This window comes from Oncorhynchus clarkii, chromosome 12 (assembly GCF_045791955.1).
Source record: "Oncorhynchus clarkii lewisi isolate Uvic-CL-2024 chromosome 12, UVic_Ocla_1.0, whole genome shotgun sequence".
NCBI lineage: Eukaryota > Metazoa > Chordata > Actinopteri > Salmoniformes > Salmonidae > Oncorhynchus > Oncorhynchus clarkii.
In genome coordinates this window covers 56,309,761-56,330,759 of record NC_092158.1, presented here as the reverse complement: position 1 = coordinate 56,330,759, position 20,999 = coordinate 56,309,761, and the positions used below count along the sequence as shown (strand labels likewise).

Genomic DNA, 20,999 nt, shown 5'->3' with positions numbered 1-20,999 from the left:
CACCCTATTCAATATGTAAACTCAGCAAAAAAAGAAACGTCCTCTCACTGTCAACTGCGTTTAAACTGAACAAGTTCCACAGACATGTGACTAACAGCAATTGAATAATGTGTCCCTGAACAAAGGGGGGGTCAAAAAAAAAGTTACAGTCGATATTTGTTGTGGCCACCAGCTGCATTAAGTACTGCAGTGCATCTCCTCCTCATGGACTGCACCAAATTTGCCCGTTATTGCTGTGAGATGTTACCCCACTCTTCCACCAAGGCACCTGCAAGTTCCCAGACATTTCTGGGGGGAATGGCCCTGCACCTCACCCGCCGATGCAATAGGTCCCAGACAAACTCAATAGGAGTGAGATCCGGGCTCTTTGCACACCGCCCCAGACCATGACAGACCCTCCACCTCCAAATCGATCCCGCTCCAGAGTACAGGCCTCAGTGTAACGCTCATTACTTCGACGATAAAGGAACCTGGTGAGACAAAACCGCGACTCATCAGTGAAGAGCACTTTTTGCCCGTCTGGTCCAGCGACGGTGGGTTTGTGCCCATAGGCGATGTTGTTGCCGGTGATGTCTGGTGAGGACCTGCCTTACAACAGGCCTACAAGCCCTCAGTCCAGCCTCTCTCAGCCTATTGCAGACAGTCTGAGCACTGATGGAGGGATTGTGTGTTCCTGGTGTATCTTGGGCAGTTGCTGTTGCCATCCTGTACCTGTCCCGCAGGTGTGATGTTCGGATGTACCGATCCTGTGCAGGTGTTGTTACACATGGTCTGCCACTGCGAGGATGATCAGCTGTCCGTCCTGTCTCTCTTTAACTCTGTCTTAGGCGTCTCACAGTACGGACATTGCAATTTATTGCCCTGGCCACATCTGCAGTCCTCATGCCTCCTTGCAGCATGCCTAAGGCACGTTCACACAGCAGGGACCCTGGGCATCTTTCTTTCGGTATTTTTCAGAGTCAGTAAAAAGGACTCTTTAGTATCCTAAGTTTTGTGACCTTAATTGCCTACCGTCTGTAAGGTGTTAGTGTCTTAACGACCGTTCCACAGGTGCATGTTCCTTAATTGTTTATGGTTCATTGAACAAGCATGGGAAACAGTGTTTAAACCCTTTACAATGAAGATCTGTGAAATTATTTGGATTTTTACAAATTATCTTTTAAAGACAGGGTCCTGAAAGCATTTACTTGGTCTGTAATCTGACATGCAGTTAACTCTAATGAACTGGTCCTCTGCAGCAGAGGTAACTCTGGGTCTTCCTTTCCTGTGGCGGTCCTCATGAGAACCAGTTTCATCATAGTGCTTTCCCACAGTTCTGTTAAAGTTACTGCGAGGGTGTCTGTTTAATTTATTACATCACTTCCTCACAGCTTTGATATAGACGTGTGCGGGGGCTGGTATATCTGTTACATCTGCTATCCAACACATCAACAGATTACACATACATTAAGGTATAATATTGCACATTAATTATACTATTACAATGATGGCATAGCCTAAGAAAAAACTCTAATAGTTTTATTACCCTTTTGGCCCACATTTTAATCACATGGGGAAATCCAGAATATCAAGTCTCCGTTACACAGCAGGTGGGAGACAGGGCGACACCGTGTAATCGATAACTAGCAAGCTAGCTAGTTAGCACACGGTCTCCCCAGCCTCCCGCCTGGAGGCGGGGGCGACAGGTAGTGTCCTTCGCCACCGCCTGTCGGGCAGTTCTGCTTTCCTGCTGACGGAGGGATGCCCACATGCAGTTTAGCCCCAAATTGCGGGTCGCAATCACACACTATTTGAGCGCGCAAGTTTGGCTTTTTGAAATCCGCAGGTACACTGTGCAGGATGGCTCTGTCTGACAGGTTTACTGGAAATTATAAATGTGACAGGAGCTTTTCAAATGCTAAAATGCAACACACACCACTTTTAATTATTGCATGGGAAGCAAAAATAATACAATCTAACTGACAAAAATGCCTTACCACGCCTGAAACATTTCAGAGGAACATTACTTTGTATTAAAATACTTTATTGTAGAAGCTAACATCACAATGATTGTTTCTATTTAAAAAGTTCAGAATAAATCCTAATTACAAATGTACTGGGTTGTTCTCATTTTGCAGTCTGATTGAGAAATCTAAACATGAAATAGAATAGACTAATGCACATTACATTTCTGTATGTTGTAATGTAAATTATCCAGGCATCAATCACATCAGATTTGAACCACATGGATTCCATTTCTCACATCTCTCCCATACATCACACCCCTCAGCTAATTTCAATTTGCTCTGTTTTCCAGATAATTAAAATGATCAGTTTACGTAAAACAGGATCAGATGCTTGAACGAACCCAGAGAGACACGGACGCTCTAATCATGCTGTTACTAGGGCTGTCAAGATGAAGTCTTCAGAATACAGATTGAAGCTATATTTAACTTAACGCTAAAAAAAAGAGGAGCAGAGTGGAGCACCCAGTTCGGGAGGGTGGGAAAACACTTGGGAGGGAAGTTAACGTTAGGTCCAGGATAAGGCATTCATCACAGCTGTGTAGCTCAATGTACTACCTCTGTATATATATAAAAAAAAATTAAAAATGATATGGGTGTCAGCAAGAAGTCCACTTTAGCAACAATGCTTGATTCCCCTTGTCTGTTCATATTCTCTGTTGCAATGTCAATAAAACAAGTCATCTCAATAATGATAAAACTTGATTGATGAAATAGGCAAGGACAACTATTCATTCTGTTGTAGTTCCATTGTTACTTGCTTTAATCTCATTTCTTAATTTTCTTTTGGGGGGGGGGATTCTAATGACCAATTCATTAATACCCATAAAGAGAAACATACAAGACAACTTCAAAACTACAAGCATGGAGGTCACGACTCATCTGGGAGGATTTCTTTTCTTTTAGTTAATCAGAGAAATCTGCTGAAACGGAGTAAATCATGCATCTTACTAACAGATGGGCCAACAGTGATTCCACATATTTTAAATTGGTGATAAATCTCAGCAGTATCTGTTAAGAGGAATAACAGAGTGTAAACTACATTCAATATCTGTTAATGAGGTATAACAGGCATTTCCCTATACTTGGCCAGTGTGTAATTACGAGTAGGGGTTGAAATGAAATTCCATAGATCATGATGGCCAAAGATGGCAGAATTCCGTTCCACTGCTTTCCCATTTGTAAATTACCCCTGATTACAAGTAGGCATTATGGGAGGCTGTCCACCTTTGGCTGAAGGTCCCCTTCTCCAGTAACACACTTACACAACTCTGAAGCTGTGCCAGTGTGATATCATGTATAAACTCCCTTGATTTTCTATGACTGTTGGCCTGCGAGGGTAGCCTAGGTATGACAAAAAGTAGTCTGGGTACCAGTCTCTTTAGCTATCATTCCACTTCGTGACATATGCCAAAGATTATTCGGTTTAGTATAACAAGGAGTGGAATGATAGCTAAACAGACTGGTACCCAGACTACTTTTGTTTGTGTGTGGGGGGGGGGGGGGGGGTTATGGCTTTGCCACTAGCATATCGGAATTGCTGACCTTATACAATAAGGGACTTCATTACCCACATCGGACTGCAATGCTAAGTACACACCCAAACTTATACTCTCCACTTCATCTGTTCTTATACTGGCCTTGATAGTCAGTAAACAGATTGGATATCCCTGCCACAGATTCCCTGGTCTATGTCCACAAGTACACTGCTTGACACAATGCCCGCTCAAACCAGAAGCCAGCCAAAGTACCAAGCATTAATTCAGATTAAGACGATTATGAAATTAAGCCATCTAATCACTTCTCGAATTCATGTAATAGTAATGAACTGCTGTCCCCCGGTGGTCAAAAGTTCTGAATATGGTTGTGAACAACCCTGTGACCAAGCCACAGATGCGTGCCTGGCGCACACACAAACACAGCAGTGAGCCCTAGGTACACCCAGAGCAGAAAACAAACAGAAGTGTTCCTGATGTGGTCAGGACATTGAACTGAACCAACATCAACTGGGCTCCTGCCCCCTTACAAACACTACTATGGGTGTGGACACAATTTGCTAGGATGCCATCATCCTTGCAAATGTGACAGACTAATGTCTTGAAGCCTAATTACGCCATTCAATTTGAGATTTACAGCCACTATGGAATCCATACAGGTAAAATAAGTTTCAATGCCTGCAGTACACAAGATGAACACCCAAAATGATAGCATCAATGACAGCAGACACTGAGGGGCAATGTTGATACTGGAGTGCTGTGAAGGAGGATAGATCATTTGAGTACTTGGCAAAGATATAGTTTTCATGTTGTATTCATATCCAAAGGTAACATATAAAAGGAAATAGAAAGGTAAGAAGACCGCTGTCCCTCTAGTCTTGGCAACCACAAGGATGTGCAGAAGATCTATACATTTAACCATGAAAATATTCCAAGACCAACAGAGAAAATAAGTGTAGGTGGTGGTCTTGACAAACATCATATGCTGTATGTATTTTCCTTATCAGCAGAGGCATATCTTTCGATATTATTCAATTCACATCAAAAAGCTCATAAAAAGTCAGAGCCACACTTTTATTGTGATAACTAGAAATGTATTGAGCCCAATAATATAAAATCCTTTGTAAGGTTTGTGAACAAATAGTAGTGGAAAAAATGCTATTCATCTTCTATACCATTCCAGACTCATGCTTCACTTTATGGCATGTCAGACAGCAATTGATATAAAAAAACAACAAAAAAATACAGGAAAAACATTAACAGGTTTCTCTCCGTAAAGGAGTAATTTACAAAAACACTGAGCCACAGGAAAGTCAGACAAAAAGGGGTTTAAAATCAAACTGGGAAAAAATCCTTGAGTAATCCACTTATTGCTTTCTGGATGAGAGAAAAGAGGACGAGTGTAGGGAGTCTATGCAGACTGGTCTCTCGTGAAGGATTCTGTTCTGTTGGATGGGACCAAAGCTGTGTCGGAATGGACCTCAATACTAGTGTATCTGCTTGCATGAACATGAAGAGTGATGACGGAATGTTGTGGACCAGAGGGGAAATGGTAGCTGGCTACTGGTCCGTTGGCATGTCTCTGTCTGTTTCTGCTTTAGAGGGTTGCCCCGGCGACGGTGTGTGGGGAGGTCGGGACACGGGGGCAATCCCATGTGCCATAGCCAGGTTCCCAGCAACAATTCCCTCCACTGCAGCGCCTGCCCCCGTCAGGCCTCCTGCTGCCACTCCCACTAGACCAGTAGAGAACCTGTTGACAAATGAAGAGTTGAGACAGAAGAATTAAAATAGCATTATATGGAATTATCTTTCTAGGGTCATATAACACAAGCCAGATGTCATCAATACCTGGAGTTGTCTTTACTGTCACTCATTTATTACCTACGGGTGCTTCCTGTCCCTCTTAACAGTCTCCGCAAAGCATGGTCGTACCTGTAATCAGTAACTCCGTTGTGTTCGGTGTGCACAGCCCCAGGGTCCATGCCAGGCCACTGGGGCGTTGCCATCAGATACTCCTTATTCACACAGTTCTTCAGACTGTCAGGGATGCGGCCTGTTGGGAGAGAAAAAACACCACAACAGTCAAATGGATCAAAGTCTACTTAATGACAACTCTTGATAAGTTTTTTGGGGGATGGATTACAAAACAACTTGTGGGCTGTAATACATAAACTATATCACTTAGTGGTTAGGGCTACTGTGCAAAGTCTCATGTGGACCGACTGTTGTTCACTCTGCACAGAAATGCAATTGTATCATTGTACCCTAGTGTATGTGCCTAATGCCTATAAACATGCTGTTATACACTGAGGCTTGCATAACTGAATACCTGTGATGGCCCGGCGCACTTCCCTAGCTGCCTCCTCCCGCGCCTCGAGTGACGCCTGCTCACTGTACCAGGATGCGTGGGGAGTGCAAACCAGATTGGGGGCATCCTTCAATGGGCCCTGAGAGAAGCTGGAGCAGTATAGATAAACAGACCGGTGAGACATATTAAAGAGTGTGTGCAAGGGGGTGTTCATAATTGTTTTGGGTTAAAATGGTGAATCACAACGGTCAAACCAGTTATTGTTTGCACATTTTAAATGACTGGGCTATAAGCAGGATGACGAGGCTATAAGTGCCTGTGGGCTGGGAGGAAGCTGACCTGAAGGGCTCCGTCTCGTGTACGTCCAAGGCAGCCCCCCGTATCCTGCCCTCTTTCAGTGCCTGGGCCAGGGCCCTCTCATCCACCAGGCCCCCGCGAGCCGTGTTAACCAAAAATGCTCCCTGACGCATCTGCACACACGACAGATCAGTCAGCAAGCCATGCAGACAAAAATAACACATTGGTAATGAGGGTGTTGTGGGTGGCAGAAATGGTGTACACACGTGTGTTGGGGTTGTCACAATACCAGAATTTTTACTTTGATTTCAATACCAGGTTTAGTATCACAATACTTGATACCACGGTAGACAGCCAAGTATGCATAAATCAATTAGACTTTGTTTCTACAAATAGATAATGGTAATCATTTATTTGAATGGGTAATCTCTTTTGATAAACTGGGTAAATCAAGATGTAGCCTAGGCCTAGCCACAATACAGGTAAATGCATTCTCAATAGGTGCGCGCATGCATTGATTTGAGTTTGTTTTGCCTGATTTCATGGGGCTACAGATGACAATCTGTTTCCCTTTCATTTGGGACTTATTTTATTGTACTGATCAACATTTGCATAGAAGTAGCTTATTTTCAAAAAATGTGTGCCGTCTCTTTAACCAGTTCTGACATCATTCACGAGGCAGCCTGTTCACTGATCATCTTTGGGAGAAGAGAGACCGCATGAGGGGGAGCTAACATGATGCAGCCCGGACTCCCAGTGCAGGCTAGCAATGACTAACGCCTCAATCACACCGACAGCGTCATTGCATTTTGGTACACCAGAAGTATATTCCTTTCCGACAGAAATCTGCGTTTGCTTCGCAGCATTGCAGAGGCAGTTGCAGTGCGTTCTGTGTGGTGCATATGTTGGATTTATCGAACGTATGCGCCAAACTGTATGCGTAGGCGGCTTGACAGAAATGGTAGTAGAAGGTGAATGTTGAACTTTTATTGCACACATATCCAGATGATCACACCGATAGCGTCGTTGTCACAAGGCGAAAGTGGAGCGCACCGCGCTATAATAAGGGGTCGACTAGACTGATAGATCAGCAATTGACAGAACTACCGAAAGTAACAAAACCTAGTACCGAACCGTTTTTCCATGTTAAGAGTATCGAAAAAGTACAGAAGCGTCGGTATACCTTGCAACAGTAGTGGGTGTGTGTCTTATACCTGTTTAATGGTGAAGTCGTTGATGAGGTGATGGTTGTGCTCGTTGAGGCTGCAGTGCAGTGACACACAGTCAGAGTGGATGAGCAGGTCCTGCAGGGTGGCCATTCTCTGCAGGCCTAGAGAGCGCTCCACTCCGTCTGGCAGGTAGGGGTCGTAGAACATCACACTGAAGCCAAAGGCCTTAGCCCGCAGCGCTACAGCTTGGCCCACTCGCCCTGCGCCACAAGATACAGGATGGCGTAGCGGTCAGAGGAACCTCTCACTACTTCTCAGAAAACTAAAAATGATTTACTCTAAATATACATTAAAATGATCTGAGAGGACACCAGAAAACTTGAATCAACATGTGTGTCCTATGATGACTGCACTTGCAGAGAGCCCTCGCTAAGACAAGATCAATTTCCTTCCTCACCCAGGCCGATGATGCCCAGAGTCTCTCCCCGGATGCGGGCAGCTCCGCTGGCCACCTCCCTGATCTGCTCCACGCTGGAAGCCCTGGTGCCCTCTCTCATTGCCTGGTGCATCCAGGTGACACGGCGGTACAGGTTCAGGATCAGACACATGGACGTGTCCGCCGTCTCTTCCACTGATGTCGCAGGCACATTACACACAGCTATACCTGAGGGGGACAGAGCACAAAGGAGACAGCGATTAGTTATGATAGATATTGAGGTTAATGGATGGATGGGTGTAGTAGGTAGGAGAAAAACAGATTGGAGGTGAAGCAAAGTATTGATCCAGTAGCCAACCTAGTTCAGCTGCAGCCTTGATGTCCACGTTGTCAAAGCCACTGCCAATTCGCACAATGATCCGCAGGCCCTTGAACTTGTCCAGGTCGTCCCGCGAAAGGCTGATGGTGTGGTACATCAGGGCGCCCACTGCCTCATTCAGCACCTAAAGCACAAGGGAGAGAATGTACGAGTTCAGACATATCCTTATTCTACTATTGCACTAAAAGAGCAAATACATTACCTAGCTCCTTTGAGTTGGAAATATAAAAAAAAATGCAGATAGCTACTTAGAGGTGTATAGGAGAGTAGTGGTGCTGGGAGAGATAGTTGGTTACCTTCTCGTGGATCTCCTGGGTGGACTGGGCATCACAGAAGGCCACTGTGGCCACGTCCTTCAGGACAGGCATCTCCACGGTGCAGTCACGCCCATCCAACAGAGCCACCAGGGGCCGCGGGTGCATCGGCCCATTCAGAATCGGGGGGCGAATGCCTAGATAAATACAACAAATCAATTTCAGCAATGTCAAATGGGATCCCCCCCCATGTCTCCTTTCTATAGCGTCAATCACATAGACCATCTACATGATCACATAGGCCAAACTGTCAACTTCCACAGTTTCCTCAACATCTGCATGTTTAAGATTGAGATTGGGGAACACAATCAATAAAACCACCAAAAATATACGTCATTTGTTTTGTTCTTTATGATCGTAACAATGAAAACCCATCAGAAGTTGCAGTAAAATAATTCGATTTTCACTTTCAAAGTAACATTTTACACTCTTAAAAACATGACTTAAGTGTCCACTCAAGTCTAGGGATTACTATGATATACAATATGATGATATACAGTGTCACTTAAGAAACGCAACAGGAAACCTGCCCTGTACACGTCACTAAGTAAAATCCCATATGAATGCATTATGTCCAGCATGGACAGAGGTAACCCATTGTTGCAAAATCCCTTTATGATGACCACAACACATCTACAAAAAGCCAGGATGTGTCTCAAAGTTATAGTGTCATTGCAAATTTAAGCTATTACACTCTCGGGCAGCAGTATTCCAAAATTCCCACCAACTAGATCCATGGTGCCAAAAAGGACAGGTTTCAAAATGTCAGTATTTCAATAAATAATTGCTGCATAAAGCGATCATTGGGCATTAACATTTTTGGGGTTTATTGAGAACACAATAAAATGGCCCAAACATACCACAGTGCCTTCAGAAAGTATTCACACCCCTAAACCTTTGCCTGCACCCACACGCACACTACCCCATAATGTCAAAGTGGAATTGTGTTTCTCAACATTTCTATCAATTAATACAAAATAAAAAGCTGAAATGTCTTGAGTTAAAAGGTATTTGTTATGGCAAGCCTAATTAAGTTCAGGAGCAAAATGTTGCTTAACACAAAAGTTGCATGGAATCACTGTGTGGAAAAATAGTTTAACTTTATTTTTTGAATGACTACCTAAATCTCTGTACCCCACACATACAGATAAACGTAAGGTCCCTCAGTCAAGCAGTGAATTTCAACCACAAAGACCAGGGACATTTTCCAATGCCTCGCAAATAATGGCAGCTATTGGTAGTAATACAAAAAAAACAGATATTGAGTATTCCTTTGAGCATGGTGAAGTTAACAATTAAACTTTGTGGTGCACCCAGTCACTACAAAGACACAGGCGTCCTTGCTAACTCAGTTGCCGGAGGGGAATGAAACCGCTCAGTGATTTCACAAGGCCATGGTGAAATGAAAAAGTTAGAGTTTAATGGCTGTGATAGGAGAAAACTGAGGATGGATCAACATTGTAGTTACTCCACAATACTAACCTAATTGACAGAGTAAACATAATTATATCTGTACAGAATATAAATATTCCTTAACATACATTCTGTTTGCAACAAAGAAATAATGAAAAAAAAAAAAGAAGTGGCAAAGCTATTAACTTTTTGACCTGAATACAAAGTGTTATGTTTGGGGCAAATCCAATGTAAAACATCACTGAGTACCACTGTACATATTTTCAAGCATAGTGGTGGCTGAATCATGATATGGCTATACTTGTAATCATTAAGGACTGGGGTGTTGTTCACAGGATAAAAAAAATTAAATGAATGGAGCTGAGCACAAGCAAAAACCTAGAGGAAAACCTGTTTCGGTCTGCTTTCCACCAGACACTGGGAGATGAATTCACCTTTTAGCAGGACAATAACCTAAAACACAAGGTCAAATCTACACTGGAGTTGCTTGCCAAAAAGACATTGACTGTTCCTGAGTGGCCGAGATAGATATTACTGCCCAAAATCTACCCAGGTTACCATATATACACTACTCAACAAAATAAAGGGAACACTTAAACAACACAATTTAACTCCAAGTCAATCACACTTCTGTGAAATCACACTGTCCACTTAGGAAGCAACACAATTGACAATAAATTGAGCCTCATTTTGACTTGTTTTAAGGACATTACATCAAAGTTGGATCAGCCTGTAGTGTGGTTTTCCACTTTGATTTTGAGTGTGACTCCAAATCCAGACCTCCATGGGTTGATACATTTGATTTCCATTGATAATTTGTGTGTGATTTTGTTGTCAGCGCATTCAACTACATAAAGAAAAAAGTATTTAATAAGAATATTTCATTCATTCAGATCTAGGATGTGTTATTTTAGTGTTCCCTTTACTTTTTTGAGCAGTATGTATGTATGTGTGTGTATATATATATATATATGATTTTAAATGTAAAACAAATTGAAACATTAAAAAAAATATATTTTTTTTTTAATGTTTCAATTTGTTTTACATTTAAAATCACTTAGCGTTAAGGGGAGAGTCGCTGCTCAGCTATTTTCAGGTCTCACTCTGACAAAGAGTTCCAGAGTTCCTTTGTGGAGATGGGAGAAACTTCCAGAAAGACAACCATCTCTGCAGCGCTCCATCAATCAGACCTTTATGGTAGAGTGGCCCGACAGAAGCCACTCTTCAGTAAAAGGCACATGACAGCCCGCTTGGAGTTTGCCAAAAGGCACCTAAAGGACTCCCAGGCCATGAGAAACAAGATTATCTTTTCAGGCCAAGATAGAACTCTTTGGCCTGAATGCCAATCGTCACATCTCTACGGTGAAGCATGGTGGTGGCAACACCATGCTGTGGGGAAATTTTTCAGCGGCAGGGACTGGGAGACTAGTCAGGGTCGAGGGAAAGATTAAGAGAGCAAAGTACAGAGAGATCCCTGATGAAAACCTGCTCCAGAGTGCTCAGGACCTCAGACTGGGGCGTTGGTTCACCTTCCAACAGGACAACGACCCTAAGCACACAGCCAAGTCAACGCAGGAGTGGCTTAGGGACAAGTCTCTGAATGTCCTGGAGCGGCCCAGCCAGGGCCCGGATTTGAACCCGAACATATCTTGAGACCTGAAAATAGCTGTGCAGCGACACTCCCCCTCCAACCTGACAGAGCTCTGTAGAGGAGAATGGAAGAAACTCCCCAAATACAGATGTGCCAAGCTTGTTGCATCATACCCAAGAAGACTCAAGTCTGTAATCACAGACAAAGGTGCTTCAAACAAAGTACTGAGTAAAGGGTCTGAATACTTATGTAAATGTGATATTCCAGTTTATTTTATTTCTAAAAACCTGTTTGTGCTTTTTCATTATGGGGTAGTGTGTGTGTGTGTGTGTGTGTGTGTGTGTGTGTGGGGGGGGGGACAAATATAATCAATTTTAGAACAAGGCCGCAACGTAAAATGTGGAAAAAGTCAAGGGGTCTGAATTCTTTCCGGATGCACTATATATAAAAATTGCCATTTCAGAGTACACAGTACACAAAGCTGTCTGCTTCATTCTCAAATACAGACAAGGCAGTCCTCCAACCCCCACCAGACCCCTCCTGATCAGGGGAGACTCCTCCAGCAGATTAGCAGAAGGGTGCGGTTGGGGGCACAGGCTTGTTGAGTTATCATGACCTAAATGTCTATGTCTGGAGGCAGAAACCCCTGCCATTTTGCAACAATACACAGCCTGCCTGCTAGCCCTATCGCCACAAACATCTCATAAATAAATGTACAAACGATGTACACCTAAATTAGCAAAGATAAATAGCGATGGGCATTTGAAATGATTTCACCATTTCGAATAATAATCAGATTTATTAAAACCCTTTTTACATTAGCAGATGTCATGATATTTAAAGATATCTGGATAGTCAAAACATGTAATAAAGCATGTATTTTTTTTGTACTTCAATGGAGACTTGCTAGCACGACTAGAGTAGGAGGGGCCGGTGAGTGTGTATGGCAGAGAGTGTGCAAGCGAGTAGCCAAACTGACCTGCGCTAGTCAAACTTGTTGTTGCCATAGGTTATTTATACCATCATCTGGTAGTGCCCGTCTTAACTTCATCAAATATTTGTAAAGACGCTAGCTAGCTACATTAGAGGCTGTTGCTGTGCTGCCTGTACTTGACTCCAACAACTCCATTCATATGAAACAACAGGCTGTTTGTTAATCAGTCATTGTAGCTACTCCTAATTTAGCCAAAAATGAATTCTGTAATTGTATTTCCATTTAGAAATACCCAATTTCACGTTCTTATATGGCACCTTTCACTGCAGCGCTGCTTTGATTGACCGACAATAACAACAAGCTACACGTGTGAAATGTGTGCAGGCTACCTGTGCGTCTTTTTTATGGGGTGCACTCAAACTGTTGTACATTTTTTTTATGTCATGGTCTATCCTTGTAGGCTATATAGCAACATCACAGATAATTGTATTTAATTTTAAACTAAGCATTTATTGTTAAAATAGGCCTTATTTATTTTAATTGTCTTCAAAAATGACTAGTCTCTGAGTAAGCAAATACTAATTTCAGTTTAGATATTCGAATAACCATGCCCATCCCTAAGAGATAGCAGGAAGATAATTCATTAACAGTTGAGAAATCCCCTAAAGTGATGCAGCAATTTAACTCTGCTAATCCTTGAAGGGCAGTAGAATGCCAACCCACTCCAATAACGTTTTAGAATTGCGCTAAGGCCAGAGTGCCAAGTAGAGACAGCAGAAAACTCTGAATGACAAGCAACAAAAAAAAATAGCAATTACCAGTGTCTTTCTAAATCATGACACTAAACACAAGTGATAATGGAATTCACAGGCACACAAGAGGCCTTTCGTGGAGCTACAATGTTTTGTAAAGCTAAGGAAAATCAAAGAGTAGCCTAGACATTGACGCTTTAAAGAGACGAGAATGCAATATTCAAAGCAACAGCACTGCCTGCACACAGACCACAGCACTTGTGACTGTCAATTGCTTCCTTTGCTTAATATGAAGGCTCCAAGTACAGATTACTGTTCTGTTTGCCAACAAATTCCATCATTCCTCCTCAAGGATAACACATGGAAAAAGAAATTGCTTTTTTGGCTCATTCTAATCTGATCCAGAAAATGAAACATAGCAGTAATAAGGCGCTAGTCTGACAAATCTTCACAGGCGATTGGAGCAGAATATAAACACACAACAAAAGCAGAGCGCTCACCAAACATACAAAAATAACCCATTTCTATCTAGACAAAAAAAAAAGGCATTGATTACAACTGAACCTAAAGACGACAACAACAAAAAGGTGCACAACAGAAAGAGAGCGGAGCTGGCAACACACATGCACCATATGGTCTTGGAGACAGACGCCTGGCAGTGTGTGTGCATGACCATGTGTGCGTGGAAAGCCTGGTCTGACCGGCAGCAGGGCCATGCACACAATGCCATTCATTCAGCGTTCATTCATTCTCCCCCTCCGCCTGCCACTGTGGGTGTAAGTGAGCTCGCAGGGAGGGGTGGCTGATAATGCTGCAGGACCCCACCCAGCCCCCTGCCACACAAGCTCCAGAGCTCGCTCTCTCTCTCACACACACACACACAATACCAGGAGAGACCCCAAGGACAAAAATGCTAAACCAAATAGCAGATTTGTACTCTGTCCTATCCATCTACCCCTCTCTCGTCCCAGAAAAACAAGACATTCATCCTCCTAACCTTGCATGCTGCAGTTGACCAGCCTTTCTTCCTCTCCTTCTCCACTTACAGCTACTGTCAGAATGCTTTCGCTTGGCACAATCCCAGGCAAACACCCTCCTCCTTCTGCCTGCCCCCTGCTCCAATCAGAGGGAGGAACAATTCAGCCTTAACCAACCAAAACAAAGCTTATTAGCATTGAGACGCTAGGTTAGGTAGTCCTGCATGTGCGCCATTTGTGGACAAAAAAGGAATAACTTGTGGACTTATTTTGACACTGAGGTAAGCAGAGGGGAAGTGGGTCTACAACAGATCCACGTTTGGAAAGTCTGTTTAATAATACGATCCTTTAGATATTTTGTCTCAAATTCCCATAATGACCGGCCTTCCTGCCCACTGGCACAGTAAGTTGAAATGGAATTGGCTTCCCGCAGACTGTTTTTGTGCAACCCAATACAATGGAAAGCAACGCTAGTGTATGTTAATAAACCCATGTTGCTAAGAGCAGCTAGGCTGCTACTTGATATGCAGTAAACTAGATTCATAATAAAGTGCATAATATGCCAAAAGCTATTGAAGAAAAAATGACAATGAAACATAGCCTAACCACATGTAAACCCTTGAGTAAGGCAGTGCTTTCAAAACAGAATTTTCTGTAGTAGATAGTGTGAATATAGGTAAATAGACCTGAGGTTGGAATAATACTGTAGAATTGTGAAAATTATGATAATGCCCTTTAAGTGTAAGAGCAGTTTGAAAAGACCACCTGAAATTTCAGCCTGGGGATGGAGTTTTAGTTAATAGACCAATAAGAAAGAGTTCCAAACCTCTGTAAATAACAGCAAACCCAGCAGCTGATTGATGGAGCCCACTGTGCACATGGGGACCTTCAATGCTGCAGAAATGTTTTGGTACTCTTCCCCAAATCTGTGCCTCGACACAATCCTGTCTCGGAGCTCTACGGACAATTACTTCAACCTCATGGCTTGTTTTTTTTATCTGACATGCATCCTCAACTGTGGGACCATATAAAAGACAGGTGTGCCTTTCCAAATCATGTCAATTGAATATACCACTGGTGGACTTCAAGGATGATCAATGGAAACAGGACACCCCTGAGTTAATTTCCAGTCTCATAGCAAAGGGTCTGAATAATTATGTAAGTAATTGTAAATGTTTTTTATTTTGTCATTATGGGGTATTGTGTGTGTAGAATGTTTTTTCTCAAACTATTTATTTACAACTTTTTAGAATAACAGCCTTATTCTATAATGTAACACAATGTGGAAGAGAAGGGGTCTGAATACTTTCCAAATGCACTCCTGTTTTATCAATGTATGTAACCTAAACAGCCAGTGATAACTTGACAAAGGCAACATGAAGGACCACAGGCAGCCACCCTAGCTCTTTTGCTGATTATGGAATTTGAGCTGTTTTTCAATCAGTCATTGGAGAACCCTTCCCTTCACACATTGAACAGCGTATAAGACTGGTCGCATTCCCCTGCTCAGATGCTGCATGCATTAACCAATGGTTGCGTGCCACTTCATCAACTGTTTCATCAACTGACAGATTGCTATAACATATGTGGTTTGCTGATACGTAAAATAGCTATCCAGGCGTTGTAAGATCTGGCATGTCAGTAACGCCTGGGCAGAGGAACGCTCCCATTGTCTGCCATAATGAAGTCAAGCGCAACTTCATGCTGTCCATCACCTATTTATGTCTATGGTCCATCATCAGGCCATTCTACATTGGATTTAAAAAAAAAAAAAAAATTCAAGAATCCTTAGCTATGTTAGTTAGCTACAGAAGCTTGTACGCGTGGATTGTCAGTCCCTAACATGATATGGGGCAAAAGTATGTACTGACCTTCACAAATGCGGTCCAGCCTCTGGCGCTTGACTTTGTGCTTATCCATGAGAGCCATCAGCGTTTTTCACCCCAGCCAAAGCACAAACAGACCAAAGGCTTAGCTGTGAAGCACACAAGACAAATAGTCAAAACACTTCCCGGGGAACAATGTGTACCGATGAAAACCTGTAAGCTAAATAAAATGAACAGCGTTTCAATATTTAGATAAATTAGTTACGTGACAGGCTTCGCTACTAATTCCTAAAGTTGCTAGCCACACGACTAGTCGTAGCTATGGCTAATAAAGTTGTTTACTTATCTCTGCTTAGATTTTTTTGCTAACTAATTGTTTTAGTTAACCTCTCTAGCCAACATGACTGCTGGCGAGAGCCAACACAGACAATTAGGGGCTAACTCCCCAACCATTTCCATTTTGAAACTTTCACACTATTCTGGCTTCTTAGCTAACGTTAGCTAGCTAGCTAATACGTAAAACACTTCGAAGCTTCAGTTTATAAGTAGCTAACGTTAGCTAAATAGCTAAGCAGTAAGCAATATACAAACTTTAACATTAACTATGTACTATAGTTGGCTAAATGTTGTTAGTTAATGTTAGCAGCCTAACTAGCCATCGTCAACAAACTAAAAAGTAGTTAGCTAGAATAACAATTCAAAGTCAGTAGCCAAGAAAGTCGTGTGGCTCACATGGCTAGTTAGCGTACCGAACACCAGGCAAACGTGAGTGTTCGAAAACAGGCCTGTTTTACAAAGCTATCAGCTAGCTAGTAAGCTAATGACAACTAGCTAGCGCTGATAAATTACAGGCATACATCAACACACAAGTTCAAGCGGCGAAAAACATTTAGTTTAAAGAGAATAATACTACGACTAACGTTACGGAGCAGTAACATTATTGTAGCTGTTGGATCAGACCACTAATTGGTAGCTAGCGAAGGTTCATTCATTACCAAATAGTGCAGGTTCTATTCTTAGTGCTGTGGGGTCAAAATTAGTTGTCTTCCCACTGATCTCTCGTCATGAATCCAAACAGTTTGTTTAGAGGAGTCAGGTGACGGACGAGTCACAGAATGAAGAAAATCCTATATAAACCACTATTAGTTGAGTGTGGCGCCTTCACGTAACACAGGAGGTATTGCATCTGGGCACACTGACCATCCGCCCGATTGCTCAGGGACCACATTTGAGGTCGATTCATTTTTTTCAAGATGGCAAAGATCATAATGTATTCTCAACCACAGGCAGGCTGCAACTTCCCTTTTCAATGTATTGCCCAATGCAATTGCTACAGTTCCAGTGAATGTAGTGGAGGGCAGTCACAGACAGGATAAGAGTGGACTCTTACTGTGCTACTTGAGGATATCAAATCAAATCAAATCAAATCAAATTTTATTTGTCACATACACATGGTTAGCAGATGTTAATGCGAGTGTAGCGAAATGCTTGTGCTTCTAGTTCCGACAATGCAGTAATAACAAGTAATCTAACTAACAATTCCAAAACTACTGTCTTGTACACAGTGTAAGGGGATAAAGAATATGTACATAAGGATATATGAATGAGTGATGATACAGAGCAGCATAGGCAAGATACAGTAGATGGTATCGGGTACAGTATGTACAAATGAGATGAGTATGTAAACAAAGTGGCATAGTATAGTATAAAGTGGCTAGTGATACATGTATTACATAAGGATACCGTCGATGATATAGAGTACAGTATATACGTATGCGTATGAGATGAATAATGTAGGGTAAGTAACATTTATATAAGGTAGCATTGTTTAAAGTGGCTAGTGATATATTTACATCATTTCCCATCAATTCCCATTATTAAAGTGGCTGGAGTTGAGTCAGTGTCAGTGTGTTGGCAGCAGCCACTCAGTGTTAGTGGTGGCTGTTTAACAGTCTGATGGCCTTGAGATAGAAGCTGTTTTTCAGTCTCTCGGTCCCAGCTTTGATGCACCTGTACTGACCTCGCCTTCTGGATGATAGCGGGGTGAACAGGCAGTGGCTCGGGTGGTTGATGTCCTTGATGATCTTTATGGCCTTCCTGTGACATCGGGTGGTGTAGGTGTCCTGGAGGGCAGGTAGTTTGCCCCCGGTGATGCGTTGTGCAGACCTCACTACCCTCTGGAGAGCCTTACGGTTGAGGGCGGTGCAGTTGCCATACCAGGCGGTGATACAGCCCGCCAGGATGCTCTCGATTGTGCATCTGTAGAAGTTTGTGAGTGCTTTTGGTGACAAGCCGAATTTCTTCAGCCTCCTGAGGTTGAAGAGGCGCTGCTGCGCCTTCTTCACGATGCTGTCTGTGTGAGTGGACCAATTCAGTTTGTCTGTGATGTGTATGCCGAGGAACTTAAAACTTGCTACCCTCTCCACTACTGTTCCATCGATGTGGATAGGGGGGTGTTCCCTCTGCTGTTTCCTGAAGTCCACAATCATCTCCTTAGTTTTGTTGACGTTGAGTGTGAGGTTGTTTTCCTGACACCACACTCCGAGGGCCCTCACCTCCTCCCTGTAGGCCGTCTCATCGTTGTTGGTAATCAAGCCTACCACTGTTGTGTCGTCCGCAAACTTGATGATTGAGTTGGAGGCGTGCGTGGCCACGCAGTCGTGGGTGAACAGGGAGTACAGGAGAGGGCTCAGAACGCAACCTTGTGGGGCCCCAGTGTTGAGGATCAGCGGGGAGGAGATGTTGTTGCCTACCCTCACCACCTGGGGGCGGCCCGTCAGGAAGTCCAGTACCCAGTTGCACAGGGCGGGGTCGAGACCCAGGGTCTCGAGCTTGATGACGAGCTTGGAGGGTACTATGGTGTTGAATGCCGAGCTGTAGTCGATGAACAGCATTCTCACATAGGTATTCCTCTTGTCCAGATGGGTTAGGGCAGTGTGCAGTGTGGTTGAGATTGCATCGTCTGTGGACCTATTAGGGCGGTAAGCAAATTGGAGTGGGTCTAGGGTGTCAGGTAGGGTGGAGGTGATATGGTCCTTGACTAGTCTCTCAAAGCACTTCATGATGACGGATGTGAGTGCTACGGGGCGGTAGTCATTTAGCTCAGTTACCTTAGCTTTCTTGGGAACAGGAACAATGGTGGCCCTCTTGAAGCATGTGGGAACAGCAGACTGGTATAGGGATTGATTGAATATGTCCGTAAACACACCGGCCAGCTGGTCTGCGCATGCTCTGAGGGCGCGGCTGGGGATGCCATCTGGGCCTGCAGCCTTGCGAGGGTTAACACGTTTAAATGTCTTACTCACCTCGGCTGCAGTGAAGGAGAGACCGCATGTTTTCGTTGCAGGCCGTGTCAGTGGCACTGTATTGTCCTCAAAGCGGGCAAAAAAGTTATTTAGTCTGCCTGGGAGCAAGACATCCTGGTCCGTGACTGGGCTGGGTTTCTTCCTGTAGTCCGTGATTGACTGTAGACCCTGCCACATGCCTCTTGTGTCTGAGCCGTTGAATTGAGATTCTACTTTGTCTCTGTACTGGCGCTTAGCTTGTTTGATAGCCTTGCGGAGGGAATAGCTGCACTGTTTGTATTCGGTCATGTTACCAGACACCTTGCCCTGATTAAAAGCAGTGGTTCGCGCTTTCAGTTTCACACGAATGCTGCCATCAATCCACGGTTTCTGGTTAGGGAATGTTTTAATCGTTGCTATGGGAACGACATCTTCAACGCACGTTCTAATGAACTCGCACACCGAATCAGCATATTCGTCAATGTTGTTATCTGACGCAATACGAAACATCTCCCAGTCCACGTGATGGAAGCAGTCCTGGAGTGTGGAGTCAGCTTGGTCGGACCAGCGTTGGACAGACCTCAGCGTGGGAGCCTCTTGTTTTAGTTTCTGTCTGTAGGCAGGGATCAACAAAATGGAGTCGTGGTCAGCTTTTCCGAAAGGGGGGCGGGGCAGGGCCTTATATGCGTCGCGGAAGTTAGAGTAACAATGGTCCAAGGTCTTTCCTCCCCTGGTTGCGCAATCGATATGCTGATAAAATTTGGGGAGTCTTGTTTTCAGATTAGCCTTGTTAAAATCCCCAGCTACAATGAATGCAGCCTCCGGATAAATTGTTTCCAGTTTGCAGAGAGTTAAATAAAGTTCGTTCAGAGCCATCGATGTGTCTGCTTGGGGGGGGATATATACGGCTGTGATTATAATCGAAGAGAATTCTCTTGGTAGATAATGCGGTCTACATTTGATTGTGAGGAATTCTAAATCAGGTGAACAGAAGGATTTGAGTTCCTGTATGTTTCTTTCATCGCACCATGTCACGTTAGTCATAAGGCATACGCCCCCGCCCCTCTTTTTACCAGAAAGATGTTTTTTCCTGTCTGCGCGATGCGTGGAGAAACCTGTTGGCTGCACCGCTTCGGATTGCGTCTCTCCAGTAAGCCACGTTTCCGTGAAGCAAAGAACGTTACAGTCTCTGATGTCCCTCTGGAATGCTACCCTTGCTCGGATTTCATCAACCTTGTTGTCAAGAGACTGGACATTGGCAAGAAGAATGCTAGGGAGTGGTGCGCGCTGTGCCCGTCTCCGGAGTCTGACCAGAAGACCGCCTCGTTTCCCTCTCTTTCGGAGTCGTTTTTTTGGGTCGCTGCATAGGATCCACTCCGTTGTCCTGTTTGTAAGGCAGAACACAGGATCCGCGTCGCGAAAAACATATTCTTGGTCGTACTGATGGTGAGTTGATGCTGATCTTATATTCAGTAGTTCTTCTCGACTGTATGTAATGAAACCTAAGATGACCTGGGGTACTAATGTAAGAAATAACACGTAAAAAAACAAAAAACTGCATAGTTTCCTAGGAACGCGAAGCGAGGCGGCCATCTCTGTCGGCGCCGGAAGTTTCATGTCATGATGGCATGATGGGCCATCACTCACAGCCACTAATTGTGGTCAGTGATGGTTGGGGGCTACCCATTCTTGGTGGATGTGGACAGATACCTGACATGCATGCTTGAGATCAAGCATGTCAGGTATCTGTCCACATCCACCAAGAATGGGTAGCCCCCAACCATCACTGAGCTTTCAAAAAAGCTCACTGGACACTTGCC

At 43.7% G+C, this 20,999-nt stretch overlaps 1 protein-coding gene across 4 annotated transcripts; it reads right to left on the bottom strand.

Moving 5' to 3' along the window:
* Positions 1-2,006: 2,006 nt before the first annotated feature.
* Positions 2,007-17,028, bottom strand: LOC139420839 (C-terminal-binding protein 1-like). 4 transcript variants are annotated; one of them, XR_011635545.1, is made up of 11 exons: positions 16,891-17,001; positions 15,941-16,044; positions 8,385-8,539; positions 8,068-8,212; positions 7,731-7,937; positions 7,319-7,533; positions 6,147-6,277; positions 5,829-5,956; positions 5,432-5,552; positions 3,905-5,249; positions 2,007-3,368 (listed from the first exon to the last, which is right to left on the bottom strand). XR_011635545.1 is itself a non-coding variant. In XM_071171185.1 (11 exons), the coding sequence occupies exons 3-11, from the start codon at positions 14,094-14,096 to the stop codon at positions 5,060-5,062; spliced, it is 1,299 nt and encodes a 432-aa protein (XP_071027286.1). In that variant the 5' UTR covers positions 14,097-14,205; positions 15,941-16,044; positions 16,891-16,937; the 3' UTR covers positions 2,007-5,059. The 4 variants fall into 4 exon arrangements, 3 of the variants coding, with proteins under 3 accessions (XP_071027286.1, XP_071027285.1, XP_071027284.1); XM_071171185.1 differs by adding an exon at positions 14,090-14,205 and having other exon boundaries at positions 2,007-5,249; positions 16,891-16,937; XM_071171184.1 differs by adding an exon at positions 14,090-14,236 and having other exon boundaries at positions 2,007-5,249; positions 16,891-16,930.
* Between the last annotated feature and the right edge of the window lie 3,971 nt (positions 17,029-20,999).

Coding starts and splice junctions, on each gene's coding strand:
- LOC139420839 (XM_071171183.1), bottom strand. CDS start 15,998: ATGGCTCTCATGGATAAGCACAAAGTCAAGCGCCAGAGGCTGGACCGC. Junction 8,213..8,384: donor CCCAGGAGATCCACGAGAAG/GTAACCAACTAT, acceptor CTTGTGCTTTAG/GTGCTGAATGAGGCAGTGGG. Junction 5,553..5,828: donor AGTGCGCCGGGCCATCACAG/GTATTCAGTTAT, acceptor CTCTCCCAACAG/GCCGCATCCCTGACAGTCTG.